This window comes from Sinocyclocheilus rhinocerous, unplaced genomic scaffold (genome assembly GCF_001515625.1).
Source record: "Sinocyclocheilus rhinocerous isolate Xijiao unplaced genomic scaffold, SAMN03320098_v1.1 scaffold102, whole genome shotgun sequence".
NCBI lineage: Eukaryota > Metazoa > Chordata > Actinopteri > Cypriniformes > Cyprinidae > Sinocyclocheilus > Sinocyclocheilus rhinocerous.
In genome coordinates, this window is record NW_015627239.1 from 216,476 (window position 1) to 229,538 (window position 13,063).

At 35.8% G+C, this 13,063-nt stretch overlaps 2 protein-coding genes across 3 annotated transcripts in view; both read left to right on the plus strand.

The window, feature by feature from the left end:
* upf1 (UPF1 RNA helicase and ATPase) overlaps positions 1–7,997 on the plus strand; it is a 27,745-nt gene extending 19,748 nt beyond the window's left edge. For both annotated transcript variants that reach the window (XM_016532803.1, XM_016532810.1), the window contains exons 19-24: positions 1,376–1,550; positions 1,842–1,923; positions 2,960–3,121; positions 3,980–4,203; positions 4,339–4,458; positions 5,704–7,997. In XM_016532803.1, coding sequence (XP_016388289.1) covers positions 1,376–1,550; positions 1,842–1,923; positions 2,960–3,121; positions 3,980–4,203; positions 4,339–4,455 — 760 coding nt within the window. In that variant the 3' untranslated portion in view covers positions 4,456–4,458; positions 5,704–7,997. The remainder of the gene's footprint in view (positions 1–1,375; positions 1,551–1,841; positions 1,924–2,959; positions 3,122–3,979; positions 4,204–4,338; positions 4,459–5,703) is intronic.
* A 2,187-nt stretch (positions 7,998–10,184) lies between these two features.
* LOC107724041 (homer protein homolog 3-like) overlaps positions 10,185–13,063 on the plus strand; it is a 25,829-nt gene continuing 22,950 nt past the window's right edge. Inside the window, exons 1-2 of the mRNA XM_016532821.1 lie at positions 10,185–10,547; positions 11,382–11,434. Of these exons, the coding sequence (XP_016388307.1) occupies positions 11,412–11,434 (23 nt within the window). The 5' untranslated portion in view covers positions 10,185–10,547; positions 11,382–11,411. The remainder of the gene's footprint in view (positions 10,548–11,381; positions 11,435–13,063) is intronic.

Below are 13,063 nucleotides of genomic sequence, written 5' to 3' on the forward strand. Positions count from 1 at the left end.
GTTTTCGTATGCGTTTGGCCAATCAATGTCTACTTATGTCACGATTAGTACCAGTTGTGCTGGTTAGACCCTGCTCCGGAGTAGGAGCTAATTTGGTTCTCGAAAAAGGCAGTCCGGTACTAAAATCGCACCCAGTTCCGGCGGTGCGAAAACGCCAAAAAGTGGGTAGTTCCACAATTAGTTCTGGTACTATGAAAAGGTTCCCGTGGTGCGAAAGGCCCTAAAAGCAGACTCCTAGAGAGAGTGGTGATTTATTACACCACAATTTCCATTCAGAATCATTCAAGAGTCTGTATGCAGTGCAAAGATGCATCTGAAGGAACGTTTTTTTATGAACAAGTCATAAAAATGGAATTTATTACCCTGGAATGTCACAGAATTTGGCTTAATCAAACTTAATCAAATCGCAGACTAGTGTTTGTGAATATTAAACCAGAAAGAGACTGCTGTTTAACATGAAATCTGTGTTTTGCGTGTTTCCGTTTCGTCTACTGCTCATACAAGTGTGTGTGACACATTAGTGGTGTTTTCTGTGTCTGTCGTCTCACTATATGAGGTCTTGAACACAAACTTCATCTCTAGAGCTGCTCTGAGAGTCACTTTAACAGCTTTTCACCATTTCATTTGAGAAAACTATCATCAGATACACACAGAAACTCAAAGCTCTTCACTACAACCCACCAAAATAAAAGTTTGGTTTGAAGAAATTACGACAATTATATTACTTAATTTTGTAAAGTATATGTTTTTCTTAAAGTAATAATAATAATAAATAATGTATTTTATGTTTTTTAAAACATTTTACATCCATGTTTTAATTTAAATCGTAAACCTCTGATGGTTCAGCACTGTCAAAAAATAAAAGGAACTGTTAAATTTTCATTTGATTACATTTTAAAAAGTTAAACTATTTAAATTAAATTTGATTGCCACTGTTTTTGATAATACATTTGCAATCGATCATAAAACATAGAATCCAGAAAAAGTAAAATAGACAACACAGAATTTCTGAATAAATAAAACACATTTCATAGGGCAATAGTATTACTCATTTTAAATAAATTCTGAATTTGATAGATTAGACATGCTTTTTGATTATTAAAATGTATTTAAACCATTAAACTGGAATCCAGAAAAATTTAATCTTTTTTTTTTTTTTTTGAAAGAAAAAAAAATTGTCTTTATGTATATTGTGTATGTTATGTATTTATGTATATTTTATGCATTTTTGAAAAAAAAATAAAAATAAAAAACTGATTTACAATGTTTTCCTTCAAGGAAAATGTGTGTATAAATGACAAATGTAGGTGTATTGTTCTAGTTATGTGCTCAAATGTGTGTGTGTGTGTGTGTGTGTGTGTGTATATGTGTGCAGATATGGCGTGATCATTGTGGGCAATCCTAAGGCTCTGTCCAAGCAGCCTCTGTGGAACCACCTGCTGAACTACTACAAGGAGCAGAAGGTTCTGGTGGAGGGACCGCTGAACAACCTGAGGGAGAGCCTCATGCAGTTCAGCAAACCACGCAAGCTGGTCAACACCATCAACCCTGTGAGTAACACACACACAATCACATGTCAGGGTTTCTAAAGTCTTTTCATGCTGATTCACATGCACGGCTATACATGCATGCAAAGCTGCTTAATTACAATTGCATTTAATAATAAGCAATTGCAATATGCATTATTAGTGCTTCTGTATTAGTGCTTTCTTATGCATCTGTAACATTACATTCACCACCAAGGTAACAAAGAAATTTCAAATAAGGAAACAAAATATAAAAAAAATACTCAAACATAAGTTGCAAAATGCTTCTCCTAATAGTGTAAATGTGTGTTTCAGGGAGCCCGTTTCATGAGTACCGCCATGTATGATGCGAGAGAGGCCATGATTCCTGGATCTGTGTATGATCGCAGCGGCACTGGTGAGAAAACAATCACATACCATTGCTCATGTCTCACTGCAGTTGCAATTAATTAGTTCTAATTTAGTTTCTTATTCACAATTAAATTCATATTTGTGACCCTGGACCACAAAACCAGTCATAAAGGTCAATTTTTCGAAATTGAGATTTATACACCATCTGAAAGCTGAATAAATACGCTTTCCATTGATGCATGGTTTGTTATGATAGGACAATATTTGGCCAAGATACAACTATTCTATGAAACTATGAAAATCTGGAATCTGAGGGTGCAAAAAAAAATCAAAATATTGAGAAAATCGCCTTTAAAGTTGTCCCAATGAAGTTCTTAGCAATGCATATTACTAATCAAAAATTACGTTTTGATATATTTACAGTAGGAAATTTACAAAATATCTTCATGGAACATGATCTATACTTAATATCCTAATGATTTTTGGCATAAAAGAAAAATCAATCATTTTGACCCATACAATGTATTTTTGGCTATTGCTACAAATATACCCCAGCGACTTAAGACTGCTTTTGTGTTCCAGGGTCTCATTTGGTTCTTATTTTTCTTGTTGATCAACGTATAAACTAATTTAATTGGTTAGTTTAAGCATCAACCAGATGAATCCAGTGTTATTCTGTTATCGTTAACTAAAACTAAAACCAAAACCATAAAAAATTTGTTAATTGAAATAAAATATAGTAAACTTAAACTTGTTTTAAACTTAATATCTAAAACTAAATAAACTAAAACAAGTGAATATAAATTAATAAAAAAAAACATTTAAATAAAAACGACAAAACACAAAATAATATAAACAAAAAATTCACTATAAAAGTAAATATAAAGATAAAAATTATATAATTGTATTTTAGATACAAATGATAAAATAAATATAAAAAATATAAAACACATAACATCCCATTCAAAATAGTATATCAGTGATAAAAAAATAGCACTGTTATTTCATGATGAACCTGCTTTTGACATGCTTATTTGTGAAAAATACATATGTAATTTGTCACTTTTTGTTTGTCTTTACAGGGCGTCCATCTAATATGTACTTCCAGACTCATGACCAGGTCGGCATGATCGGGACTGGGCCGAACCCAATGGGCTCCATGAACATCCCCATCCCGTTCAATCTGGTCATGCCGCCCATGCCTCCGCCTGGGTACCTGGGCCAGGTGAACGGACCTGCTGCCGGTGAGAGAAAACCCCAAATCACTCAATTAAGACTGCTTTTGAACAAGAAACTTTGACTAACATTATACTAACATTATATTAGTGAACTCTATATGGCCCCTTTAACTCTTTCCCCGCCATTGATGAGTTATCTCGTCTTTTACAAGAAAACACTTCCCCGCCAAAGACGAGTTTTTACGGCTTTCCGTGTTTTCACTGTTATACACTCGGGGGCGCTAGTACGCATCTTCTGAACGAGTACAAAACCTCCCGAACAAAAACACACGTGAACAGGACGGAGAAACGAGCGATCTCTTATGTAAACAGATGCATATGAAAAATAATGCGATCAACAGCAAATAAATGAAAACTGCATAATGTTACAGAGTAAAATGTTGATCCAGGAAGTGATGTCTGTGCAAGCTTTGGAGGTGTTGATGGAAGCGATTTACTGGATTTATGCTTTGATAATGGTACTGAATATTATCCAGATGTAGTTTTTAATAAAAATGTGATTTTCTCACCTTTTTGCTCAAAATTATGCATTTTTTATGAAACCTACCTATATTCAAGTGTTGATAAAAATAGAATGCTTTAAGCTAGAATAATTTTGTTTAAAAGTAGAGGCTCTGATCTTTATTTTGGTGTATTGCATATTCAAATATTCATACAGCAAATTATACTGGAGGCCATCAAATTTTAGTGAAAATCATCAAAAGCGGTGGCTGGCAACTTTTTTCAAAAATGCTGGCGGGGAAAGAGTTAATGATATTAGCTACTTTTGAAGAGATAGAGAAAGAAGCTGAAGATGGAGTGACGAGGTGAAGCAGAACGCAATCAGGAATACAATATTAATCAGTTCTCTCTCTCTGTTTACAGGTCGTGGTGCTCCTAAAGGTAAGACCGGGGGTCGCGGAGGTCGTCAGAGGAACCGTGGCACCGGTAACCACGGCAGCGGGCAGCCCAACATGCCAAGCAGCCAGGCCAGTCAGGACCTGGTGTCCCAGCCCTTCTCTCAGGGTCCACTGACCCAGGGCTACATCACCATGAGCCAGCCTTCACAGATGAGCCAGCCTGGACTGTCCCAGCCTGAGCTCTCACAGGTGCACATGCTCACGTTTGTGTGGGATGTTCCCACTTTTATGAGCGCTATAAGCCTCTCGAGTCTGTGTTAAAGTGACCTTGTTTTGTTAATTCTGTAGTTTTAAATTTTGTGTTTGGTCTTTTGTGTGAAACAGGATAGCTACCTGGGTGATGAGTTCAAATCCCAGATGGATGTGGCACTTTCCCAGGATTCCACCTACCAGGGCGAACGGGCATATCAACACGGAGTGACTGGACTCTCACAGTACTAGAGTGTAAGACGACACACGCATCTTAAAAGACCACACATACACTACCGTTCAAATGTTTGGAGTCAGTAAGACTTCTTGAAAGAATGTAATCTTTACGCATTAAATTGGTCAAAAGTGACAGTGAAGACATTTATAATGTTACAAAAGATTCTATTTCAAATAAATGCTGTTCTTTTGAACTTTCTATTCATCTGTGAATCCTGAAAAATAAAATGTATCACAGTTTCCACAAAAATATTGTGCAGCACAACAGTTTTCAACATTGATAATAATCAGAAATGTTTCTTGAGCAGCAAATCAGCATATTAGAATGATTTCTGAAGATCATGTGACACTGAAGACTGGAGTAATGATGCTGAAAATTCAGCATCACAGGAATAAATTACATTTTAAATTATATTCACATAGATTATTTTAAATTGTAAAAATAGTTCACAATATTACTGTTTTTACTGTATTTTTGGTCAAATAAATGCAGCCTTGGTGAGCAGCAGAGACTTCTTTCAAAAACATTTAAAAAATCTTATCAATGCTAAACTTTTTTGAACAGTAGTGTACATTAATTTACTCATCTGGTTAGTGTAATTGATGCCTAATATGGCCTAGAAACCCAAAATGCGTCCTTGAGTTTCACCTGTGCTATTTCTTTTTTTTTTGTATACACACACAAATCGCTAAAACTTAAACTAAAACTAATAAATAAAAATAAATAAATACTACATAGACATGAGAAAAATACAAATAAGTAAAATGATTAAAATAATATTAAATTAAAAATAAGTTAAAACAATAATAAAAATGAAAGAAAAACAATGAAATTACTAAAATGAACTAAAATTAAATTAAAAACAAAATATAAAAATTAATTAAATAAAATATATTAAAATTAAATAATAACATAATATAATAAAAATTATATAATAAAATTAAAGAAAAACAAAACAAAATGACTAAAACCTGAACTAAAATTAAATTGAAAACACAAGTTTTAAAAATAAAATCTAAAAAAACGATCTCTGTCCTCTTCTCCTTGGAGCCCATTTTTAAAACCTGATGCTTTTTTGTTCATTTTAAAAACAGTAGCTAATTATGTTTACAGTAACAGCTTTGTGTGTGTGTGTTTTTTTTTAAAGTCAGTTCCAATTTGCTTTTTTTTTTTCCCCCTAGCTATTTATGAATGGAAAAACACCTCATGTGTGCAAGTCCCCCATTGCTAACGCTGTCGATTTTCTCTGTCTGTGTTCGCAGGTTGTTGGAACAGGAGCTAGGCCTGTGCTGAGCTTAGTTCATCAGCATTTTAAATATGGGTAAATATAAAAAAAGAACAAACATGGATGCCCGTTTACCACTGTTACAACTGAAGCACCATGGTGTGAGAGCAACAGGAGAGAATCAAACCAATCACAGGAGGGAGTGAAGCTGGACAGGACGAAAGAGAACGTGTGAGTGGCGGACTACATCCACCATTCGTTGAGGACGGGGAGGAGAGGGGAGACGCAGTGTTAGGAGGAGACCAAACACGAGATCTTCGATCTGCAACTCCGCAACGTGGAGGAGGCTCCTGGAGCGCAGGGGCCCTTCCCGGCCTCCTCTCTCTCTCGCCTGGCTGCCGACGTCAGCCTCAGGCCTTGCCCTGCCAACAGAGACGGAGCCAAGATGAAGTTCTCTTAAAACTACCTGCAAAAACCACGCTTGCTCTGTCGTCTCCACGAGCTGAGAGAGGGGGTGACGTATTTCAAGTAATTATAAACGCTTTCCAAGCAGCTGAATTTCGGGAAAATAAGAGTTCCCCTCAAAGTTGACATCTGACATTCAGGTTCTACCACCGAACATCTTTGAGAGAACGGACGCCTGTGGCAAGAGTTTTCGCGGTTTGTTTCATTCGCTTCGGAGCACCTCTCGTCTCCAACCAAGGTGCTAGGACACTGTGAAGGACGATTCAACTTTGAGGAAAGTTTTCCGCCTGAAGTCCGGGAGGGTAGAGGTGCCGTAACAAACGGAGGGCCCGTCGCATCTCGTCTGCTCTCCGCTAGGTGATTAGGGGTAGAAATGGCTTTGGGATGTTTCTTTTTCCTTTTAAATGTTTTGTCCCTTGCCGAAGGGACCGACAGAATCTATCCTTTCTTATTTTCCTCTTTGTTTTAAAATGGTTTTTGTTCGACTAGAATAAAAGCAGTCAAGTAGAACCGCTCGATTTAGCTTGCTTGATTTAGATGTGGCTTAAAAATCAATCCAAATCACCAGGATCTGTGGGTCAGGAACGTCGTCAAAATCAGGTGAAACTTGTTCATCTGGGTCTGTTCGATGTAACATGTCAATCACAGCAAACTCCTCCCACTGCTATTCTGTCCAATCAGGTGAAACTTGATCATCTGACTCTTTTCGATTTGGTACGAGACAAATGTGTCAATCACAGTAGACCCCTCCCACTGCTATTCTGTCCAATCAGGATGCAGTCATATTGTTGTGCCCGAATCGCTTTAGTTGCGCCTCAGAGAAAGCAGAAGGATGAAGCACAGACAGGTGAGATTCTCGCTGTTTTTGTGTCTGACCGTAAGAGGCTCTCGTCTTGCGCTCTTGCGTTATGATGTCAGTGAGAGCGGGCGGTTTTTTACGCCGCCGACAGGTGTGTGTGTGTGTGTGTGTGTTTCCAGAATGCCCTCCTTCATTATTATTTGTGTTGTGGTAGATGGTAGTTTTGCATTTCCCCCATTCTAGTTGCTTTTCCCCCCCTCTTCTTAGTAGCTAATATTTTTATTTGTATACAGTCTGACGTGAAGTTCTCGTAACCTCTCTCAGTGTGGAAATTGCTCAAGTTTATTTGGTTTCGACGGACCCATTCAGAATTTTACGGCAGCTTTTAACATCTGTTCCGACCGATTCCAGTCGCCTCAACTTTGTACTTTTACTTTGGAGTGTTTATACCTTGATGTTACTCCATACTCGCAGCCCTTTTGAATGTTTGATATTACCCAAGTACCACCACTCGCATTTTATAGCATCGAGCACAGATTCGTTTTAAGTTCACATCCTTTGCTTTCTCTTTTTTTTCTTTGCCCACAAGACAATCATGATTCGTTCATAACCAAGGTCGCAAAAATGTTGGCGTGACTTTTCCATGTTAACCTCTCATTTTAGAATTAACTCATTCTCTGAAAATCCTTGAAACAGTTTAGTTTTCACATTTCATACTTCAACTGTAAATATCAGTGCTCGGATTTGATATGACATCAGCCGAATTGTTGCCAATGACAATGAGATGCTAACATCCACAACAAGGCCAAGGTGATCCACAGCCATGCATTCTGGTTATTATCGAGTATGAAGAGACTAGGTAATTCTGAGGTTCTGCTGCGAAAGTTGCATCAAATTTGAATGAAATGTACAATACATTTATATGCTTTAACTTGCAATGAAGAGGAACATTGGAAAAACATCAGGATATGAAGTATAATTCAGGATTTTGTTTTGTGGAAAAAGTTTTCACCCCCACAATATGTACTTCTTGTAACGTTATGAATAAATGTTGATTTCTTTCATCCGATTCAGTTCTTCATTGTCTTGTGTATGATCTATAATGAAGCTTAAATATTGAATATGCATGCCCGTTTCTGCCACAGAATAAAAAAATAAAATTGCAACTTTTTATCTCGCAATTCTGATTTTTTTTTTTTTTTGGGGGGGTCAGAATTGCAAGAAAAAAAGTCAAAATTTTAAGTTTACATATCGCAGTTGTGACTTTTTTTCCTCTGGATTCTGATTTATATATAGAAATTCAGTTTTTTTTCCACCGAATTAAAAATTTTTTATGTAATTGTGGCTTTTTATCTCACTTTTATTTATTTTATATTTTTATTTTGGCAATTCTGAGTTTCTATCTTGCCAGAATTGAAAGGAAAAAAAATCTGAATTGTGAGATAAAAAGTCGCAGTTACCTATTATTTTTATCTTGTGGTGGAAACAAGCTTCCATTGCATATTTAACCTGTTCTATCCTGGATTACAGTAAGGAAGCACACTTCTGGTGTTTACTTTTTCACAAACTGATTTCTGTGGTCTCAATTTAGTTGAAGTGAAAATGAGAAAAAGTTTTGCTCAATGCAAATTGCGTAAGTCTGTCAGATTTGAGACTTTTGTTATTAATGATGTGTACGATCATACTTGCTCTAAAGCTGTCTTTCCCCCCCAAAGTAACATTCATTTGTATTAATTGCAGAAACTCCCTGCTGTAATGTGTCATTCTCTGTAGTGACAGAGCAGATCTGATGTGGCGTTTTCATCAATCACACATTAAACCTACTGTGTTATTCATTTAGCTTTTTTCTAAGTTCACACAAGGTCAGCCTTAATTACTGGACATTGAATTATATATAGAAATTCAGTTTTTTTTCCACCGAATTAAACAATTTTTATGTAATTGTGATTGTATCTCACTTTTATTTATTTTATATTTTTATTTTGGCAATTCTGAGTTTCTATCTTGCCAGAATTGAAAGGAAAAAAAATCTGAATTGTGAGATAAAAAGTCGCAGTTACCTATTATTTTTATCTTGTGGTGGAAACAAGCTTCCATTGCATATTTAACCTGTTCTATCCTGGATTACAGTAAGGAAGCACACTTCTGGTGTTTACTTTTTCACAAACTGATTTCTGTGGTCTCAATTTAGTTGAAGTGAAAATGAGAAAAAGTTTTGCTCAATGCAAATTGCGTAAGTCTGTCAGATTTGAGACTTTTGTTATTAATGATGTGTACGATCATACTTGCTCTAAAGCTGTCTTTCCCCCCCAAAGTAACATTCATTTGTATTAATTGCAGAAACTCCCTGCTGTAATGTGTCATTCTCTGTAGTGACAGAGCAGATCTGATGTGGCGTTTTCATCAATCACACATTAAACCTACTGTGTTATTCATTTAGCTTTTTTCTAAGTTCACACAAGGTCAGCCTTAATTACTGGACATTGAAAATGAATTTGACTTCACTGACAAGCTCTTAATCCATGTTACTTGCTGTTACACCTAATGAAAGGTCCAAATATACATATATATATATGTATGTATATACAGTGGGTACGGAAAGTATTCAGACCCCCTTAAATTTTTCACTCTTTGTTATATTGCAGCTTATCAAGGATGTTTTTCTGAAAAATACTTTTTCTATTATCATAACACCATAGACAGTAAAAATTCAGGTTTTTTATGTGTTTAAATTAACATTCTCAAATATATATATATATATATATATATATATGCACACACACGCACAAAATAAATATATGCATGTAAAAATGTAGAATCCAGAATTTAGAGGTCATGAAAAAGTTAATTGGACATTGTTAGAAAAAAAATGTGTGTGTGTTTCTAACAGTGGCCATATTTTTTAGGCTACTTTTTCATGAATATAACATTCTGTATGAATTTTTACATGCATGTATTTATTTTTTTAACAGTGGCCACATCTTTCAACATATGTGACCAAAATAATATATAAATCATAATATGTAAAAAAAAAAAAACGTGGTAACGCCATTGTTTTACTGCATTTTGTAAGTGAGGATGGCGTCTCATTAGGGTTACATCAGCACAAATGTCTGCGTGTTAACGGATCTTCTCTCTCTCATCACTAGAGGGCGAGAGGCGCCGCAATGATGCTGCAGCTCCGATTCTGTCCGCCGGGCGGCGCGCGCGAGTCTCTTAAAAAAAACCGCCAGCGGCAGCGCTCGAGCACAGAGCGGTGGGAGGCGCGGGACATCAAAGCCAAACTGGTTACAAAGTAACAGTCGCGGCTCGCCATCAAAGTCGCTGCGGGAAGCATTCGAACGCGGAGCGTGACAGCCGGCGGGCCTTTCCCGCGAATTCGCGTGCTTGCTGAACTACAACCAAAGACAGACACGCCGGGAAAAGAGGAACTGACCGCGCGCTCGGTCATCACGTTCAGTTTCTGCGGCTGCTGCTGCTGTTGCATTCGCGTGCTGCCATGCACATATATGCCGCATAGAAAGACTCCAGACACGGATTACACCCTATAGGCTGCGAACAGTTGCTCCAGAACAGGACCAAGAGTTTGACACCCTGTGTGTTTACAACGACATGGGGTAAGAGTCACTGCTCTGTCATATTTATAGGAACTTAAGAGACTTTAACTGAGCGAAACTGAAGCCAGAAGAACTTACCAGAGTACTTTTAGTTACTGCAGCTATGTTAGATTAAAGACTTCATATGTTATTAACTGTTTATATGTCTCAAAGCAAATATGTATTTATTTAGGACAGTCCTACGTTAGGAAACTGTGGAGATAGTCATTGTATATTTGTGGATTTGACACAGTATGACATGCTATGATGCATCTAAACAACATTCTTTAATTGTGTGAAATATTAGCATTATACATGCAGTTTTTTCAGCTCGTATAAAAAGGTGACCTGCGAGAAATCTTAAAGGTGATTGAACTGCATGGTGACCAGAAACACACACTTTGCATTTGAACTTGCATTTAACATTTAAATCTGGGATATGATACTAAATTTCTTAATTATTTGTATTTATCTTTATTTAATTAAATAAGAATAAATGCATAAATACATTTTATTAAATAAAAGCAATTAATATTTAAATGTAATATTTTTTTGCATTATTTTTATTTAGTTATAGATGTTTAGGTTTTGTTTAATCAGATTATTAAATGATCAAGAAGACAAATAAAACTATTAATTAAAGTCTACATTTTTTGTTAAGATGTTATAATGCATTATTTATTATTAAGATTGTTTGCATGCTTTAAATGGACTGGAATGAGTCCACTAACTTCATCCACGACCTTGACCCAAATATGTCATTCATTTTCTCAATATTTTCAATGTATATATGAACTATATCTGTTCGGGTGGGTTTATGTTTAATTGTTTTCTTTCTCTCATTTCTAATGGCAGAAAAAGACCCTCATCTGCCCAGTAAGAAGAATGTTTCCGTTGCACAGAGAGAGGTAAGTCATGATATAATGTCTTTATCAGATCCTCAGACCCTCGTTCAAAGTGTTGTTTTTTTTAAGGAATAAACCAATATCTAGGCTAGATCCGATTAATTGATCCATTTTGAAAATAACTGCTAACAATCATTTTACGGAATCTCCCAGCAGCCCTTATTTTTAATTCATTGTATTATTATTATTATTATTATTATTTTGCATTGTTGCAAAGTAAATATAGTGTAAATTAATTTTAATATTGTATACTTTTATAATATATATGTCATTTTGTGTATGTCTCATTATTCATCATTAAGAATGTGTATATTAAAACTAAAACAAAAAAATAAACCTTTCTGTACTTAAAATAAAAATACACATGAAATAAAATAAAATATAAAAAACACCTTTAAACTGATTTAATTTCAGCAACATTTCTCATTTTTCATTTAGTTTGACTTGATTTACTAAAATAACTAAAACTAAAACTGAAATAAAAACTGTATAGGAATAAACAAAAACTAATAAAATGAAAGCCAAAAAAAATGCAAATTCAAAATATAATAAAAACTAAAATAGCATGTCAGTGATACTAAAATAACACTGATGCGCTTCAAGCCAAGTCATCTTTATTTTTATAGAGCATTATATAATGCAGATTGTTGTAAAGCAGCACATAGAGAAATGCAATTAAATGCAAAAATCACTTTGTAAAATGGACAAAGCACCTGTTTTTCATGGAATGACCCATTTATCCTACTCTTAGTATATTATGCAGGAATTATGACTGCATAGATAAAGGGAGATTTCTTCTCGTACTGTATTAATCTCTTGGAGAAATGACACCGAACATGAAAAAGGTCATGGGATGTTGTTTATGAAACAGCCAGTATTGTGTTTTTTTAGTTGCCCTGACAACTGTACAATGTATGTTCTGCAGTGTCTCAAGTGTCCATCTCAGTGTGCTGGATGCTTTATGGATGATCATAAAGCTGTTTTGACCTTCAGGAGGCCTGTAACGGGTTAAATCAGTAGAGTAGTGATTCTGCAGTTAATTAGTTCAGCGGCGGTAAGGTGTGATGCTGGCGGGTCAGAACACGCCTGGCCTAATTTCTTCTTTCTAGCTGGATTGTCCTTCAAACGATCCCACTTTGTTTTAAAGGAACAGTTCACCCAAAAATGAACATTTGATGAAAATGCACTCTCCTTCAGGCCTCCAAGATTAGGATGAGTTTGTTTCTTCATCAGATTTGGAGAACTGTAGCATTGCATCACTGTCTCAGCAATGGATGCTCTGCAGTGAATGGATGCCGTCAGAATGAGAGTCCAAACAGCTGATAAAAAAAACCCCTATAATCCACACCACTCCAGTCCATCAGTTAATGTCTTGAGAAGACAAAAGCTGAAACAAATTCATCATTTAGACATTTTTTTTATTTTAAGTTTAAACTGTTGCTTCCAGCTAAAATACGAGTCCATAATCCATAATATCCATTATCCAGTGAAAAAGTGGTCTGGTCTGAATCAGGAGAGAAATCTGCACAGATCAAGCAGCGTTTACAACAGTCCAAAACAGCTCTAAACTAATATGTGGCTGGATTTTGATGTGAGAGACAACAGGAGATGGACCTTTTCACTGGAGGAAGC